This window comes from Pan paniscus, chromosome 13, assembly GCF_029289425.2.
Source record: "Pan paniscus chromosome 13, NHGRI_mPanPan1-v2.0_pri, whole genome shotgun sequence".
In the NCBI taxonomy this organism is placed as follows: Eukaryota; Metazoa; Chordata; class Mammalia; order Primates; family Hominidae; genus Pan; species Pan paniscus.
In genome coordinates this window covers 136115652-136133856 of record NC_073262.2, presented here as the reverse complement: position 1 = coordinate 136133856, position 18205 = coordinate 136115652, and the positions used below count along the sequence as shown (strand labels likewise).

Here is an 18205-nt window from a genome sequence, read left to right as displayed (position 1 = left end):
TTCAATTTAACCTGTAATCAAAAAAAAAAGAAGAAGAATGGCAATGAGATGAACATTAGTGAGATGCCCCACCAAATCAGATACTATTTCTGTGACTCTTGGGTTCCAACAGTTGACATTTCCTCTAGAGCTGGTAGGTATGGAATACGATCAGTTTGAGTATGTGTATTTAAAAGCCTTGAAACTGTCATACCCTTTAAACCAGTAATACTACTTTCACAAGTTTGTCTTAAAGTAATCGGAGCTGTATATGAATGTTGATGCTCAAAGATGTTTATTGTTCCTACTATTTTAAAATAGTGATTAATTGGAAATCACCTTAATGTCTAACAGAAAAAGATTGGTTAGGTTAATTATGCTCCTTATAGAATGGACTACTATGTAATCATTTATTTAAGACTTTGGAAAATACAGTGTATGAAATGAAAATAGATTTGTTGAATATGATCCCAGTTTTTAAAATTGTGTGTGTTTGTGTGTGTGCCTGTGTGTGTGTGTGTGTGTGTGTGTGTCTTGGGAGTGAAATTATGAGCAGTATCTATTTCTTTTACACTTAAAAAAATTCCAGAATTTTTACAGTAGTCATTTATTGTATTTGTAATCAAGATGAAAATCTGAGGCCAGGCGTGGTGGCTCATGCCTTTAATCTCAGCACTTTGGGAGGCTGAGGCGGGCAGATCACTTGAGGCCAGGAGTTCAAAACCAGCCTGGGCAACATGGCGAAACCCTGTCTCTGCTAAAAATACAAAAATTAGCCAGGCGTGGTGGCAGGAGCCTGTAATCCCAGCTACTCAGAGGCTGAGGCACGAGAATTGCTTGAACCTGGGAGGCAGAGTGAGCTGAGATTGCGCCACTGCACTCCAGCCTGGGTGACAAAGTGAGAATCCGTCTCAAAAAAAAAAAAAAGAAAAAAAAAAAAGATGAAAATCTGGGTGTTCTTTTTAAAAAGTATACTTAAAAGAGTTGAAAAAATGGAATTCTTCTAGCTTGTCTTAAAGAAATATTTACTTTTCATTTGTTCTAACTTTTTCATTTTTCAGATGGGAAAACTGAGATCCTGAGAAAATTCATATTCACACAGCTAATTAATAGCAGCTTTCCTAGCTCCCAGGACAGTCCTTTCTAGTCTTCATGCTACCTCTTCCAGCAACCAGATTTCATTTAGCCAACACAAGTTAATGAAAAATTTTGTTCACAGCTCGAGCTAATCCAAGATATGGGGTTCCGTGTCATTTACTGAATGAAATGGATGCAGCTAACATTGAACTGCAAACCAAAAGGTAATTTTAAATTGCTTTTAGAGTTTGACTAGTATTCCAGAGAATAAAGATCTAATTTAGGCCTTAAGCATTCAATAATGAAAATTAAAAAGAAAAAAAGTAGTCAACTTGTTAATGCAAGTGTCTGTTTGGCTGCTGAATTTTTATAGTGAGGGTAACTTTAACTCTGAAATTATCCCTTATGTGTGAGAGTGAATTAAATGGTGACATATAAAACAGCCATTGCTAAGTAGGGATCGAAGCCTAAGAAGAGTAGAGAAATCAGTGAGCACATAGTGGGGCTGAATGAATTGTATCCTGGCCTGGCCAGATTATTTCCTTGGGTCCAAAGAGAGCCTGCCATGAAAATCACCCCTCATAGGTAAGTAGTTGTAGCGAACTGGCATGTAGTGAGAGAGGATCAGTGGTGGGCAGATTTTCAAAAGGAGGGAAATATGGATGCTATAACCTATTGAATGCAATGCTGATCTTGGGGGAAAGCCTATAATGGATTCTTACTTAAAGAGATGGTTTGTGAGAACTTTATGATCTCAGCATTCTCTTTTGGGGCCTCACCTTTGACTCTGAACTGCTTCTTTATTTGTGCTTTGTTAGGGTCAATAGGGTATTGGGTTAGGAAAATGGATGTTACCGTGATCTCCTTGTGGACCCAAATGCCTGATTATATGACAGGGTGTATTTGACATTTTTATCATTGGCTTGGAGCTGGGGGAAAAAAGTACAGTGAATGACACGAGCAAAGAAACAACAAAAACCAAGATACCAAAAAGATTAAAACTTAACGGAGTGAAATATCTTAAGTCTAAAAAATAACCTGCATAAGTGGTCTGGACTAGCAGTTGTTATTTTAAAAAAATAAAAATAAAAAAATAAAAGGCAGAGCCTGAGGGGCTGTCGTCAACCCGCACTAAGGTCTTTCGTGTGGTTGTGCTCTCTGACCATGTTCATTGAAGTGTCCTGAAGTACGTGAGTTGCATGATAAGCCTCATTCCAGCTCCACATTGGTCAGACCCTACCTGTGTTTCGCGCTGGCTTCGAGTCAGCCGAGTGGATTCAGAGAAGAGCAGTCAACACCAGGCTGCTGCCAAGGACTTTTAGCCTGGATAACGTGGTCTCGGGAGGTTCATGCTACTGGCTTCAAGTATTTCATGGGGCCGGTCGCAGTGGCCCACGTCTGTAATCCCAGCAATTTAGGAGGCTGAGGCAAATGGATCACCTGATATCAGGAGTTCAAGACCAGCCTGGTCAACATGGTGAAACCCCATCTCTACCAAAAATACAAAAATTAGCCAGGCAGGGTGGCACACACATGTAATCCCAGCTACTCAGGAGGCTGAGGCAGGAGAATCACTTGAACCTAGGAGGTGGAGGTTGCAGTGAGCCAAGATCGCAGCACTGCACTCCAGCCTCGGCGATAGAGTGAGACTCTGTCTCAAAAAAAAAAAAAAAAAAAATCATGGGAGAATGTGCAAAATCTAGTGGAAATAAGGATGATAGATGACATGGAAGTAAATCTGCTACTTAACATAATGATGTAAGCCGGTCTCTAGCATTTTGTTCATAAATATAATATAATCTCAGAATTAGAAGATTTCAAGTGTCAGCCTTTGTTCAGAGAAATGGAGTTAACATTGCAGCCTATGTTAAAACAGTTTTCTCTTGGAATTCATGGTGACAGAACTGAATTTTTGCTATTGACTGAAAAATTAAAGTGACTAATTATGGCACATAGAAGAAAAATTGTTACTTTGGTGGGATGGAGAACTTTATTGTAAGCCAGATATCTTTGGTTTGAGATAAAACACAGTGTCTGTTATAAAAACACAGTATTTATGTATTTTTGTGCCTCTTTAAAGGGCAGAATGTGATTCTGCAAACAATACTTTTGAATTGCATCTTCACCTGGGCCCTCAGTATCATTTCTTCAATGGGGCTCTGCACCCAGTAGTCTCTCAAACAGAAAGCGTGTGGGATTTGACCTTTGATAAAAGAAAAACTTTAGGAGATCTCCGGCAGTCAATATTTCAGGTAATATCGCCTTACTTCCTCTTAATTCAGACATCAAGCACCATCTCCAGCTAGACTCTCCATTTCATTCTGTTTAGGATACAACTTTATTTTTCAAAGCTGCTTAGGAAGATCTGACATCTGCCACTTCATAGAGGGATGACCCAAATTTTCTCTCCTAAGTCTTTTAGAGAGGCTTTTCTCCACAGCTCCTACCAGCAGCTTTTCAGGTGGACAATCAGGCCCGGTACATTTTATTTGAGGGGAAGAAAGAATATAAAGTTGTCTCTTTTTTAGAAAATAAATGAAAGCAAATTGCCTTTCAAAGAGAGTGAAAAGATAAAGATGAGCATGTTGTGTGAAACTGAGAACTACTGAACAAATAAACGCAACTAACTTTCTACCCTGTAGTATAGAACAGTATTTATTAATAATATTCTTAAGTGAAGGAAAGTATCTGCTAGTTTAGAGTAAAAACAGTGCTGTAGTCTCCAAGTCATTTTTCTAGGTATGTTTTAATGATGATAGCAACAGCAGTGTTCTTTATTTTACTTACACTGCTTTCATATAAATCATGTGATTTGGTTCTTTAATCTCATGAAGACACATCAGCCCCATTTTGAAGACGAGGCAGTGTGATTTAAAGAGACTCAGTGTCTTGCCTGTGGTCCTAAATCTAGTTGATGGAGCTGGGACTCTGTCCCTCTTCTCCCTACTCTTCATCTAGGATTTTTTTCTCCTAATCACCCTCCTGCTCCACACTACTTTCTGATCAAGGAAAAGGGAGATAGAAAATGTTAGCTTTTTGTGTTTTTTCCCAGAAATTAGTTAAATGAATTTTCTGAAAAATCCTATTACCAAAACTATTAGCTTTCTTTCAATTTTCTTCTGCTAAGAAAAGCAAAGCAATTTCCCTTTTAACCTTAGTTGATTTGAAGTTTTTTAAATACTAGATCAGTGTCAGGATTTCTAAAGTTGTCTAATATTTCTGAAATTTTTCATTAGAAATTTATTTCTGAGCCAATTCTGGCACTGTTGATACAGGCAGATGTGGGAATCTGAACCTAGTCTAGGGGGATATTTTAAATGGAAAGGATCTTATTCACTTTGTAAGTGTGAGGTACACTCCAGTCTGTGTGTTTTGGTGTTTTAAGTGTATATGCCTACTAACTATTCTCTTAGAAGGAAGCCACTGACAAGAGGCTAGAAAACTTAATTCACAGCAAACTAATCGCTTGTAAATAAGAAATTTCTTTTTAAGAAAATACCTTATGGTATTGTAGAGAATGACTAGATAGGAATGACTTTTATGGTGATATTATTTTGGTGACCTTGCCACAGTGCTCAGACTCTCAGATCTAGAAACTTAAAGAGCAAAGCCGTGGTAATCTATTAAGTAAACTGGTAATGCACCTTTATAAATTTGCAATGGGAGACATTCCTTTCAAGCAACTAGAAGATGAGTGTGTGCTAGAGTCAGGGCTACATTTCCCTCAACATTGCTAATTCCGCAAATTAGTCTTGCTCTTTTGAGTAAAAATTCCTAGGCTGACATGCTCATCAACTTGCTTTCTGAGAAAAGTGCTCTTCATATATATTAAGCAGAATTGTTTAGATGGTTGTTGTGCCCTTTGTGTAGGCCAGCATTCTTCACTCAGGAATGGAGGAGATTAGCCGTCTTTGGCTTTGACTAATTTAACAAGTGATGCCTTCTTTTCAAGTTTTCGGTGTTGGGTGGGGGTGAGAGTATTCATTTGCTTGCTCTCTGTGTCATCTTCATATGTGAGTTGGCACAGTAACCTGGAAAGGTGATATGTATATGTCACTTTTCAACATTCTCTTTTCCTTCATTAATATTCTTCAGCTGTTAGAATTTTGGGAAGGAGACATGATTCTTAGTGTTGCAAAGCTTGTACCAGCAGGACTTCACATTTACCAGTCACTTGGCGGTAAGATAAATATGAAAACATAGCAACTCACTCTATATATCTACATTTTTGTCCGGCTCACCTGTGATTTTCTACTCTTTGTCAGTCCTTCCCCACCTACTACTTTCTTAACTAAGTAGATTATCTTCACACTGTAAGTTTTCCAAAAGAAATAAAATATCCACGTTTTAATGTATCCAGTTTATATAATGTGTGAAATTCTTCTAACATGGAAACATTTTATTTTTTCTGAAATTAAGGCTACCTCTACTAAAAATTTCTTGAAAAGCTTTAGAATTTTTTATATTGACACACATTGTTGAACAACATAGTTTCAAACCATTTGCATCATATTTATTTGACTTGATTTTCTGCCCAGTTCTCAGCTTCAGATTTTGTAGTAAAACAAGAAATACTTTGAGAGTTTGAAAGTATTTACTTCCTTTAAATAGCAGCAAAACAATGAGAGTTAACAGTAGCGGCAGTAACATCTAATTTGGGCCAAAATCTGTAATAGGTGTTTTATGTTGATTATCTCACTTGATTTTCATAAAATTCTTTTATCTCCATTTCATAAATGAGAAAACTGAAGCTGAGAGACTTGAAGCACACAACACAGCTTGTGTTATGGACATATCGGTGGAGTTGGGACCATTCCATGCTTAAGCCTAACTCCCGTTTCCAATGTCATGTGCCTCAAGTACACTTGACCTTTGGATTATCTCTCTTGTCCTGCCACCATACTCACAAAGCTTTTGTAACAACGTTTTAAAGAAAAATTACAATGAAATAATGTCCAGAGAATAAAAATAATTACTACTTTTTAAATTTTCCTTAGTGAAAATACTTTTTCAAACAAATATTTGTCTCAGCTCTTTCTTTAGCTCAGTCGTTTCTGATGGTCATGATGAATGGTCTCACTGGTGATCTCTTTCTAGGGGATGAACTGACACTGTGTGAAACTGAAATTGCTGATGGGGAAGACATCTTTGTGTGGAATGGGGTGGAGGTAAAAAAAATTACTGAAGAAATATTCGTGATAATTTTGGATGTTTTTAAAGTCTTCGTAATGGCCGGGCATGGTGGCTCATGCCTGTAATCCCAGCACTTTGGGAGGGCGAGGCAGGCAGATCACCTGAGGTCAGGAATTCAAGAGCAGCCTGGCCATCATGGTGAAGCCCCATCTCTACTAAAAATACAAAAGTTAGCTAGGCATGGTAGCATATGCCTGTAATCCCAGTGACTTGGGAGGCTGAGGCAGGCGAATCGCTTGAACCCGGAAAGTGGAGGTTGCCGTGAGCTGAGATTACACCACTGCACTCCAGCCTGGGTGACAGGGCAAGACTCCATCTCAAAAAAAAAGTCATTGTAATGAAATTTTATTCAGCCTATGTGAGGGCAATTAGATATTAGAAAACTACTGAAATGCTTGATAAATGTTAGGGACAATCAGTGCTAGTTGTACGTCAAGGAGACATTTCTTGAGCGCCTCCGTTATACCAGGTTGTGCGTCAGATGCTAGGTCAAAGGCCAGTCAGTTGATCTGTGTCCTTTTAGGCCCTCGTCATGTGAAGAACTGCACCATACGTGCTGGAGTAGGGGGTCTGTGCATAGTGCCTGTGGGAGTTTAGAAGAGTGAGAATCTATACTGAGTTGGGGAGTGGGGGTGGTTTGGAGGTAGAGAGTGAATTTTCTATCTCTAGAAGGCGGCCAGGAGCACTTCAGCCACTCTGTGAACTGACCTTGGCCAATCTGGCTTCATCACCACCCATGATAACTCATAAATGTCTATCTCCAGTCTATCATAGATTTCTCCTAAAAAAATAAAAGATAAGAAAGTTTCAAAGGAAAAATCTGAAGTTGTTCCTCTGATGCTTAACAGACATTTGTGAAAATTTTATTTTACTTGGAAAAAATGAGTGTTGTTCTCTAAGAGTAATCTTTTACCATGTTATGTTGACGGTGTTGGCAAATATCAGCTGTACTAATGGTTGTCTTGGTATGATTGCAGGTTGGTGGAGTCCACATTCAAACTGGTATTGACTGCGAACCTCTGCTTTTAAATGTTCTTCATCTAGACACAAGCCGTGACGGAGAAAAGTGTTGTCAGGTGATAGAATCTCCACATGTCTTTCCAGCTAATGCAGAAGTGGGCACTGTCCTCACAGCCTTAGCAATCCCAGCAGGTGTCATCTTCATCAACAGTGCTGGATGTCCAGGTGGGGAGGGTTGGACGGCCATCCCCAAGGAAGACATGAGGAAGACATTCAGGGAGCAAGGGCTCAGAAATGGAAGCTCAATTTTAATTCAGGATTCTCATGATGATAACAGGTAACTCGCTAACAAGAGAAAAAGGATTTCTAAAAGTCATTTTAATTACAGTACCACCCAGAAGAACTCTAAAGCTTTATTTTAATGACAAGAGTTGAATGTTTCTTTATTTCTAGGCATTATGTTCTAAATATTGCATACAGGAATGTTTTAGGTTATGTAACTTAGAGAAAAACATGATGTTTTGTAAAGGGACTTTTTGGTAAATGTGGTGAGAAAATAATATAAGTATCCCTGATTTTCTAGACTGTATAGAGTATCAATTAGTTGGCTATAATGCAAAAGTTATCAAGTGAATTCTGATTAGTGCCAGTTATAAAACCGAAGGAAATTCTCACAGAGAAAACTGAAAATTTTCCTGAAGAAGGTATTAACATTATGGCTAAATTGTTTCTGGATATTTCGTTTCAGGAGACCCATAAGACAACTCATTTTTTCCTTATAATCCTTTCTGTGACTCTTGAGAACCCAGTTGCCCAAATAGAGCAGTTACCTGGCGAATTACCCCCATGAATCCTGTGGTCACATTTAAAGCTGCATCTCTTTGTCATCTATGTCTGTGACAGTACGTTGCTGTAGTCAATGTGTCATACACTGTAACTGCAATATTTCCATATATTGAAGACTTCAAGCTCCCTGTTTTCTCAGTGCTACAGATTTACTTAGATTGCAGGATGTCTGTATCATTATTTATAGTGGCTTTGATGCAGAGAAGCAGAGCACTTGTGGACCGTTTCTTTCGTAGTACACTTACCACTATTACTCTTTTGGACAGGGGTTTTGCAGACATTCCCTACCTTGTTTATAAGAACTGTATTTCCTTTATAAAAGGCAGTATGCATTTATTGGGACTGGGGCAATACAAAAGTGAAGACAAAAGGGACCCAAAACAGTATCCGTCTTCTCAGCATGCAGTGTTAATCACTGTTAGCATTTGGGTGCCTTTCTTTTTAAACCTAATAATGATTATTTTGTAGATAAGTAGTTGTATCCTGCTTTCCATCACCCCTGCCCAACCTTGAGATTTGTAGACTCTTTATAAACCGCCTTGGATGGCTACATAGTAATCTATGTGACATTATAGTTTGCCTAACTGTGCTCCTAGGCAAGTCAGTAGGCTGTAGTGGGACCTTGGGCAAGGTATTTCGTCTTTCTCTGCTCAGTCTTCTTGTCTGTCAAATAGGGATAATAACTAGTGCCAACTTCATAGACTTGAGAGGATTGAAAGACTTAAGTGCTTACAAAGTACACACAGTAAGTGCTAAATGTTTTAGTTAATATATTACGGTCATTGTCATGGTTATCATACAGTTTTTCACTATTTTAAGGTAGTCTTCACGGAGCATCTTGTGCTTCAAACTTTGTTTTATTTGGGATTGCTAGCTTAAGGTAGGAGCTCAGAATGGAATAACTGCAATAAAGAGTAGAATTATGTTTCAGAGCTCTAATGTACATTCCCAAAGAGGACTTCGGCAAGCCCATTAATGCTTCTGTGTGAATTAGAAAGAAGGCACCTCTTCAGGACCCTTTACTACTCTCTGTGGGAAAATGTTAGAACAAGATACTCTACTGCCGGCTGCAATTATAAAACAAAACTCTATGTAGAAATGCAGTATACAATATATATGCCATGTGTGACACTCCTTAGATGTGGCCCTTTTGTGCAGTGTCAGTCTACAGTCTGCACATGGCTGCCCTGTTGTTAAGTGAAATCTAGATCCAGTGGGGTAGGCTCCTGGCATAGGTGCTCTTTTAAAGCTCCCCTAGTGATTTGCAGGGTGCGGGCAGAAGCCAGCAACTGTTTACTTACAGAAGTTCTCTGTGAAAAATGTGGCAACAAATTATGTAGGTAAATCAAAGAATATTTGGAGTCATGAATATAGACTCTATAGACTACTGCCTAACATTACCCTGCAAAGGTAGCCCACTTATCATAGAGACGACTCAGTAGAACTTGGTCACCTCTAATTAGTCACATTAAGTGACACATGCAGAGTTTTGGAAGTGATGCCTAAGGAAAGGTATTAATTTCTGATCTTTTCTTTTTACCTACAGCTTGTTGACCAAGGAAGAGAAGTGGGTCACTAGTATGAATGAGATTGACTGGCTCCACGTTAAAAATTTATGCCAGTTAGAATCTGAAGAGAAGCAAGTTAAAATATCAGCAACTGTTAACACAGTGAGTAGAATATAATTAAAGGTTGGCTGATAGATTTTCAGTTAACAGAATTTTATTTAGAAAACAATACCTTAATCTTTCAGAACAGTTGTCTCAATAGACTTCAGCTCTTAGGAAGTCAGCTTTTTATTTAACATTTGATTATTGCTTGTTTACCTATGTTAGCCCTTAGCATATTTCAAGAAAATACGTGCCTTTTAAAATTTCCTCCAAAGCCTAGAATTAGAATGTGGGAGTTACTCATTTAGTTAGTTCATGGAATTCTCTGGCTCCCACAAAATGAAATTCTTTGGCTTCCTTGAAAATGCTATTTTCAAGGGTCTTTTCTGTATTTTTTTTAAGCCAAGTATACATACGTTTTGGTTTTGTGTTGTGGACTTCTGTTTTTTAAATTTATCTTAAATTGTTTTACATTATACTCTGTTTTTCTGTAAAGCCAGGTGTTCTTAAAAGGAACGCTTTCAGTTCTCCATTTGAAGACTAGTTTCGTTAAACATCATCTCAGGAAATACCTTTTTATATTTATGTAGTTTCAATTCATTATGGGTTTTTTTTCTATAACAAATTGAAACTTACTAGAATGTTGTTTTCTTTTATATAAATATTATAGTTTCTTAAAGTGTGTTAATATTTACACTGTATGATGAATACACTAAAGTTCAGAAGATCTAGTACCTTGACCCTAAGTGAGAGACTTTGGTGAAGTCCTTTATGACTCACTCTGTTTCTTCTTTTCACAGTGTGGGGTACTGTGGGAGGACAGATTGTCTGACATCGGTTTTCCTCCTAAATTTACAAGATTTTGTATCCTAGAGGAAATTAGGCTAAACTGAAAAAGGGAAAGAATCTAAAATAAAGTCATTTAAACAGAAATTTTAAATAGTGCACTCGGGCTGATAGTATACATTTTTATTTATGCTTACTGGCCCCACATTCATCATTCCTGACATAGAGAAATGTGATTGCCTGCAGTTTATTTTGTTTGCTTTCATTAGAAAAGTTACTGGTTTGTCAGCTTATTGCCTTTCAGCTAGTTTCTTTAGTTTCTGTAGTTTTCTACAGTTTCTGTAGTTTTCTGTAGGTGTCCTTTCTGTTCCAATTAACAGCAATTTGGTAAAAACTTAACTATGAAGTCCTAAGTTTTTGCTTTTGATCTTATAAAAGGATTTCAGGGATGGAAAAATTTCCAGTGGGCAAAAACTACTAAATGTCAGGTAATTAATATCTCAAATAATTTGTTTATGCACACAGTGACAATCCTCATTTTCATCTCCTCCCATTTTTTACAACTTAGTCATTATTTTATTTCTCTGTTTTAGATGGTGTTTGATATTCGAATTAAAGCCATAAAGGAATTAAAATTAATGAAGGAACTAGGTAATCATTTACATTTGCTTTTCGGTTCTTAGTTTAGCTTAATTTTGGTCTTGAAGAAAATATAGGAGAATACAAAAAACAGTTTAGGGAAAACTCACATACCTACCACCCAAAATGGACAAATATTAACATTTTGTCATATGTTTGTTTTTGTTTGAAACATTATAAATGAAGTTAAAGTCCCCTGTGTTCTCCTCCTCAGACCTATTCTTTCTCTCCTTCCCCAGATACAATGAGTATATCTGATGTAGGTGTGTATCTAGTCCATGTATTCATGTTGAACTATACTGAATGTATATTCTGCAAACTCACTATTCACTTACCATTAGGCTTTCTGTGACAGCCTTATTAAGATATAATCTACATACCGTAAAATTCACTCAGTTTAAGTGTTTAATTCAGTAATCATCAGTAAATGTGTAGAGTTCTATAACCATCACCACAATCCAGTTTTAGAATACTTCCATTACTCCAAAAAGATCCCTGTACCCATCTGTATTCCAAGCCCCTGGCAACCACTAATCTGCTTTCTGTCTCTATAGACTTTATTTTCTTAATGTTTAATATAATTGGAATCATAAAACATATAGTCTTTTGTGTCTGGCTTCTTTCACATAGCATATCATTTTTGAGGTTCGTCCATGATTTAGTACGTATCAATAGCTTGTTCCTTTGCATTGCTGACTAGTCTAGTATTCCATTATATGGATAGTATCACATTTTGTTTATCCTGGACAAACATGAATTGATGGACATTTGGATTGTCTCTACTTTTGTGCTTTTATGAATAATGCCACTATGAACTTTTACACATAAGTCTTGGTGAGGAGATATGTTTTCATTTCTCTTGGGTACATGTACCGGATTGGAATTGCTGAGTCATTTGCAAATTTATGTTTAACTTTATAAGAAACTCTCGCACTATTATCCAAAGTGACTGAACCATTTATACTCCCACTAGCAGTGTGTCAGGGTTGCAGTTTCTACATGTCCTTGTCAATCTGTGATTAATTGTGATTATCTTTTTTTTTTTTTTTTTTTTTTTTGAGACAGAGTCTCTCTCTGTCAGCCAGGCTGGAGTGCAGTGACACGATCTCCGCTCACTGCAACCTCCGTCTCCCAGGTTCAAGCAATTTTTCTGCCTCAGCCTCCCAAGTAGCTGGGATTACAGGCGTGTGCCACCACGCCCAGCTAATTTTTGTGTTTTTAGTAGAGACAGGGTTTCACCATGTTGGCCAGGCTGGTCTCAAACTCCTGACCTCAGGTAATCCGCCCACCTCGGCCTCCCAAAGTGCTGGGATTACAGGCATGAGACACCGAGCCCAGCCATCTTTTTTTTTTTTTTTTTCTTTAGAATCTGCTGTTACTGGTTTGGTTTTGACTTTTTTTTAAAAAAAAAAACATATTTTGAGCACATTTTTTATTGTTATTTTTTCCATAGGTTATTGGGGTACAGGTGGTGTTTGGTTACATGAGTAAATTCTTTAGTGGTGCTTTGTGAGATTTTGGTGCACCTATCACACGAGCAGTATACACTACACCCTATTTGTAGTCTTTTATCCCTCATCCCCCTCCCACCCTTCCCCCCCAAGTCCCCAAAGTCCACTATATCATTCTTGTGCCTTTGTGTCCTCATAGCTTAGCTCCCACATATCAGTGAGAACATACGGTGTTTGGTTTTCCATTCCTGAATTACTTCACTTATAATAATAGTTTCCAATCTCATCTAGGTCACGGCAAATGCCATTAATTCATTCCTTTTTATGGCTGAGTGGTATTCCATCACACACACACACACACACACACACACACACACACACACCACAGTTTCTTTATCCACTCATTGATTGATGGGCATTTGGGTTGGTTCCATGATTTTGCAATTGCAAACTGTGCTGCTATAAACATGCATGTGCAGGCCGGGCACAGTGGCTCACGCCTGTAATCCCAGCACTTTGGGAGGCTGAGGCGGGGAGACCACAAGGTCAGGAGATCAAGACCATCCTGGCTAACATGGTGAAACCCTGTCTCTACTGAAAAATACAACAAAAATTAGCCAGGCGTGGTGGTGTGCGCCTGTAGTCCCAGCTACTGGGGAGGCTGAGGCTGGAGAATGGTGTGAACCCGGGAGACAGAGCTTGTAGTGAGCCGAGATCGCGCCACTGCACTCCAGCCTGGGTGACAGAGCGAGACTCCGTCTCAAAAAAAACAAACAAAAAAAACCATGCATGTGCAAGTATCTTTTTTGTATAATGACTTCTTTTCTTCTGGGTAGATACCCAGTAGTGGGATTGCTGGATCAAATGGTAGTTCTACTTTTAGTTCTTTAAGGAATCTCCACACTGTTTTCCATAGTGGCTGTACTAGTTTACGTTCCCACCAGCAGTGTTGAAGTGTTCCCTAATCACCATATCCACACCAACATGGCCATTCTACTGAATGTGAATTAGTATCTTAATGCATGTAAATTTAGCAAGAACTCAAAATCATATACAGAAATTCATTGCCTTAAAACTACCAGCAACAACAACAACAAAATCGACATCAAAATTAAGAAAACATTTATAATAGCATAAAATATTATGGGATACTTAGACATAAATGAACAAAATATGTGCAAGACCTGTACACTAAAAACTAGAAAATACTGCTGTGAGATATTTAAGAAGACCTGAATAAATAAAGCAATATACAGCATTCACAAATCAGACAACACAATATTCTTTTTTTTTTTTTTCAATTTGAGACGGAGTCTTGCTCTGTCCCCCAGGCTGGAGTACAGGGCAGCAATCTTGGCTCACTACAACCTCTGTCTCCTGGGTTCAAGCGATTCTCTTGCCTCAGCCTCCCGAATATCTGGGTTACAGGCACCTGCCACCACGTCCAGCTAATTTTTTTTTTTTTTTTTTTTTGAGATGGAGTCTCACTCTGTCACCCAGGCTAGAGTGCAGTGGTGCGATCTTGGCTCACTGCAACCTTTGCTTCCCGGGTTCACGCCATTCTCCTGCCTCAGCCTCTCGAGTAGCTGGGACTACAGGTGCCCGCCACCAGGCCCGGCTAATTTTTAGTGGAGACAGGGTTTCACCGTGTTAGCCAGGATGGTCTTGATCTGCTGACCTCGTGATCCGCCTGCCTAGGCCTTCCAAAGTGCTGGGATTACAGGTGTGAGCCACCGCACCTGGCCAGATGATACAATATTCTTAAGAGGATAATTCTTCCCCAATTGATGTGTAGATTTAATATATTCTTACACAGAATCTTAACATTTTTTAAAGAAATTGACAAGCTGACTCTACAGTTTTCATGGAAATACAAAGAATTTAAAGTGGCCATAACACTTTTGAAAACGAGAACAAAGTTGGAAGAGTTAAACTATCTGATTTCAAGGCTTACTCTAGACAGTGTATATTGGCATACAGGTAGACATATAGAGAGGAGGTCAGCAAACTATGGCCTACAACCTGTTTTTTTTCAGCCAGTGGGCAAAGAATGGTTTTCGCACTAGTAAAGGGCTATTTAAACAAGAAGCACGTGCAACAGAGATCACATGTGGCCTGTGAAGCCTAAAATATTTACAGTGGAACTCAGAGAATCTAGAAATAGGTGCGTAGTCATTGACTTTCAACAAAAGTGCCAAGGTATTTTCATGCAGAGAGATAGCATTTTTTCAACAAATAGTGCTGGGCCATTTAGATATTTGTATGTGCAGAAATGAACCTCAAGCTTTACTTTGCCTGATGCAAAAATTAAATGGATCATACAACTAAAAGTTAAAACCTAAAACTACAAAATTTCTGGGAGAAAACATATGAGGAAATCTTTGTTACTTTATCATAAGGAAAGGTTTTTGTATTCTTAAAGATAGGACTCAAAAAGCACAAACCATGGAAGAAAAGCCTAATTAATTTACATTAAAATTTTAAACTTCTACTCTTCAAAAAGCATTTGAAAAGGCAAGCCACAAACTGGGAGAAAATATTTATGAAACACATATTTGACAATCAACTTACATTCAGAATATTAAAGAAAAAAAAAAACCCTTGTAACCTAACCCAGGTTTAGAATCTTGAACAGACACTTTACAAAAGAAGACGTACCTATGAATGACCAGTAAGTACAGGAAAAAATGCTCAGAATCATTAGCAATCAAATTAAAACCATAATGACACCCTACTGTGCACCCAGTGGAGTAAATAAAACTTAAAATGTTAAGTCAACCAAGTGTTAGCAAGGATGTGGAGCAACTGGAACTCCCATATGTTGCTGATGGGAGGGTAAAATGGGTAAGCCACTTTGGAAAAGTTAGCTTATTTCTTATAAATTTAAACATCCACTTACCAATTCTACATCTAGGTATTTACTGAATAAGAGTTAAAACATATATCCTTATAAAGACATAAATGTTCCTAACCCCAAACTGGAAGCAATCCTAAAGCCCATGAGCAGGCGAATGGATGAACAAATGATGGTGTATTTAAGCAATGGATACTGTTCGTCACTGAAGAGCAAGGCACTGCTAGTTCCACCACATACAACACATGAATGCATCTCAAAGTCATTATGCCAAGAGAAAGAAAGTAGATGCAAAAGAGTACACATTGTGTGGTTCCATACATAGGACACTTTAGACAAATAAAATCTAAGCTGTAGTTACAGAAGGCAGATCAGGATTGGGAGGGAGGAAGAGGGATTGGCTGCAAATTGACACAGGGAGGTTTAGGGGGGATGATGCAAACTATACCTCAGTTTGCTGGTGGTTACCAGATGTTTAGGTACTTATCAAACTATTAACTGTACATTTAAACCAGATGTATTTTATTATAAGAAAATTATAACTCAGTAAAGTCCATTAAAAGTCATTGGTTTATTAAATGCATAGTTTGCTGTCATCCCGTGAAACTTGTCTTCCTTCTTCCACTCTTGCCCCCCTCCAAACCATTTGATCATCGTCAGTACGTGTGAATTAGATCCTGTCACTCCTCCGCACAAAGCCCTTTAGTGCTTTCCATTGCACTTAGGTTAATTCCTTAACCTAGCCTACAAGAACCTGAATAATTTGACCCCTGCTTAACTGTAACCTTGTTGTGATCTGCTTTTCTGCGTACTCACAACTCACTTCCCATGCTGACTTTTCTGCGTTTCTCAGTGCACAAGCTCTCTTTAACCCCCAAGACTTCTTAGTGCTCAGTCTCTCTTTCAACTCTCTTCCCTTTGCTTTTAACTTCAGCTGTTTATTTGGTCTTATATGAAATGTACCTTCTCCTTTCATCCCTGACCACACAATCCCAGTTAATCTTGCTGATGCACTCTCCTAACACCCTGTACTTTTCCTTCATAGCATTTATCACTGTAGCTGCCCTTTTATTTGTGTTTTTAATATCCACCTCCCCCATTAGACAAGGTTCTGTGACGACTGAGTTTACACTGCTTTGCTTACCACTGTATTTCCAGTTTCTAGCACAGTGCCTGGCACGTAGCCAATACACAGTAAGTCCCTGTTCAGTGAAAACCAACAGATTTTAAAGAGACAGTATTTTAAAAGCACTTTTTAAGTTGGGGAACTCTTTAAGTAAATTGTTTCCGTCAACAAGAGATTTATGTGAGAATTGTATGCTAGCCTCATATTACTGTAATACAAGATATTGAACTCAGGAATCTCAGAAAGGGATTCTGCTGTGGTCTAATAAAGTTAGAACTTCTAAGGCTCAGACTATTGTTGTCTATACAGAACACTCAACCTTCCCCCACCCCTCCAATTTATGTCCTACTTTTTAAGAATTCTGTTTGAACTGAAAACTTGGTATGCCCCTTCCAAGCACCAGGGGATCTTGAGGAAATATATTCTTCCAAAGCAAGAATCTGTATCCTCAAATATAGCACATGCTGGCCGATTTAATAAGCATAAAATCACCCAACATATTTTAAATATAGGCAGTCTGCTTGTACTGCTCTGACATGCACAAATTTCATTACTACCATTTAGTTATATAACATCAGTCCCCCAGCAAGATGGTTAAAATTTCAGCAACCATGGTATATGGTATATTAACTGTAACTGAATAAAGTACACACTTGACTGCCAGCTCTTCAGGGCACAATTCATCACATAAATAACACATGTGCACCACAAGCAGTAACCATTCACTTCATTTCTTTCAAGTCTGCTGGTGGTTTGTCACTGCATGTACACTTCATTACACAGACAGCAAAGCATGTAGTTGTGTTGCAGTGCTAAACCCACCATGACATTTTACAAGAATACATAATCAAAAGAGGGAATTGACCAACAGAGAAGAAAGTACACAAAGAAACAAAAGTATATGGAGTTATAGAAACAGCAGCTACCTCTGGGAATGTTGACCCTGCAGTCACTCAAGAGACTCTAGATATTGGAAGCTGATCCAAACTTAGAAAGGAGTATGACAGTTTGCCACAGGACAGGAAAAATGTCACTCTATATTATAAGCTATGCAATGAGAAGAAACCAAGCCCTGCTTAAACTACTCTTTATATGTAATTTACAAAGACAGAAAACATTTTAATTCTCAAAGATTCTAGTATTTTAAATTATAGTATAAATATTGGTTTTACTGTTTTTTCCTTTCCCAATACATGTATAATATTAATAACGAAGAGGGTTTTAAATGTTTCAACAAAAATTTTTAAGTGTCATGGAACGATTGTAATTTTTCCATTGATTATTAAGATTGTTTTGCACAGTTTGACCTGGTACTTTTTAGTCTTGTACTACTGCACAAAACAAAGACTGCCTGTACTTATTTTGGGGGTTTTTTCTTTGGTTGTTGGGGGGTTTTTGGTTTGTTTTTGTTTTTAGCTTTCTGTAGTTTGCTGCTAATTAACACAATAGAGCATCTCTCTTTTGTTTTCTGTGTTTGATGCTGTAACCAGCTTCCTTTTATTTTGATAATAGGATGAAGGTTATTAATTCCTAGCTCTCTAAGAAAAATAATATACTAAGAAAAATAATATTCCTTTTATATATAGCTGACAACAGCTGTTTGAGACCTATTGATAGAAATGGGAAGCTTCTTTGTCCAGGTAAATCTTTTTGATAACTTTCAAAAGGTGGCTTATACTCGTCT

General features: G+C 37.9%; 1 protein-coding gene across 15 annotated transcripts in view; it reads left to right on the top strand.

Annotated features, from left to right (window-relative positions):
• USP40 (ubiquitin specific peptidase 40) overlaps positions 1 to 18205 on the top strand; it is a 91201-nt gene that overhangs the window by 36117 nt on the left and 36879 nt on the right. For all 15 annotated transcript variants that reach the window (XR_010109424.1, XM_063595313.1, XM_034955388.3 and 12 more), the window contains 8 exons: positions 1199 to 1280; positions 3137 to 3308; positions 5152 to 5236; positions 6154 to 6224; positions 7227 to 7546; positions 9602 to 9725; positions 11045 to 11102; positions 18108 to 18161. Coding sequence is in view for 14 of the 15 variants with exons in the window: in XM_063595313.1 (XP_063451383.1) it covers positions 1199 to 1280; positions 3137 to 3308; positions 5152 to 5236; positions 6154 to 6224; positions 7227 to 7546; positions 9602 to 9725; positions 11045 to 11102; positions 18108 to 18161 (966 nt within the window). In the remaining variant the exon portion in view is untranslated. The remainder of the gene's footprint in view (positions 1 to 1198; positions 1281 to 3136; positions 3309 to 5151; positions 5237 to 6153; positions 6225 to 7226; positions 7547 to 9601; positions 9726 to 11044; positions 11103 to 18107; positions 18162 to 18205) is intronic.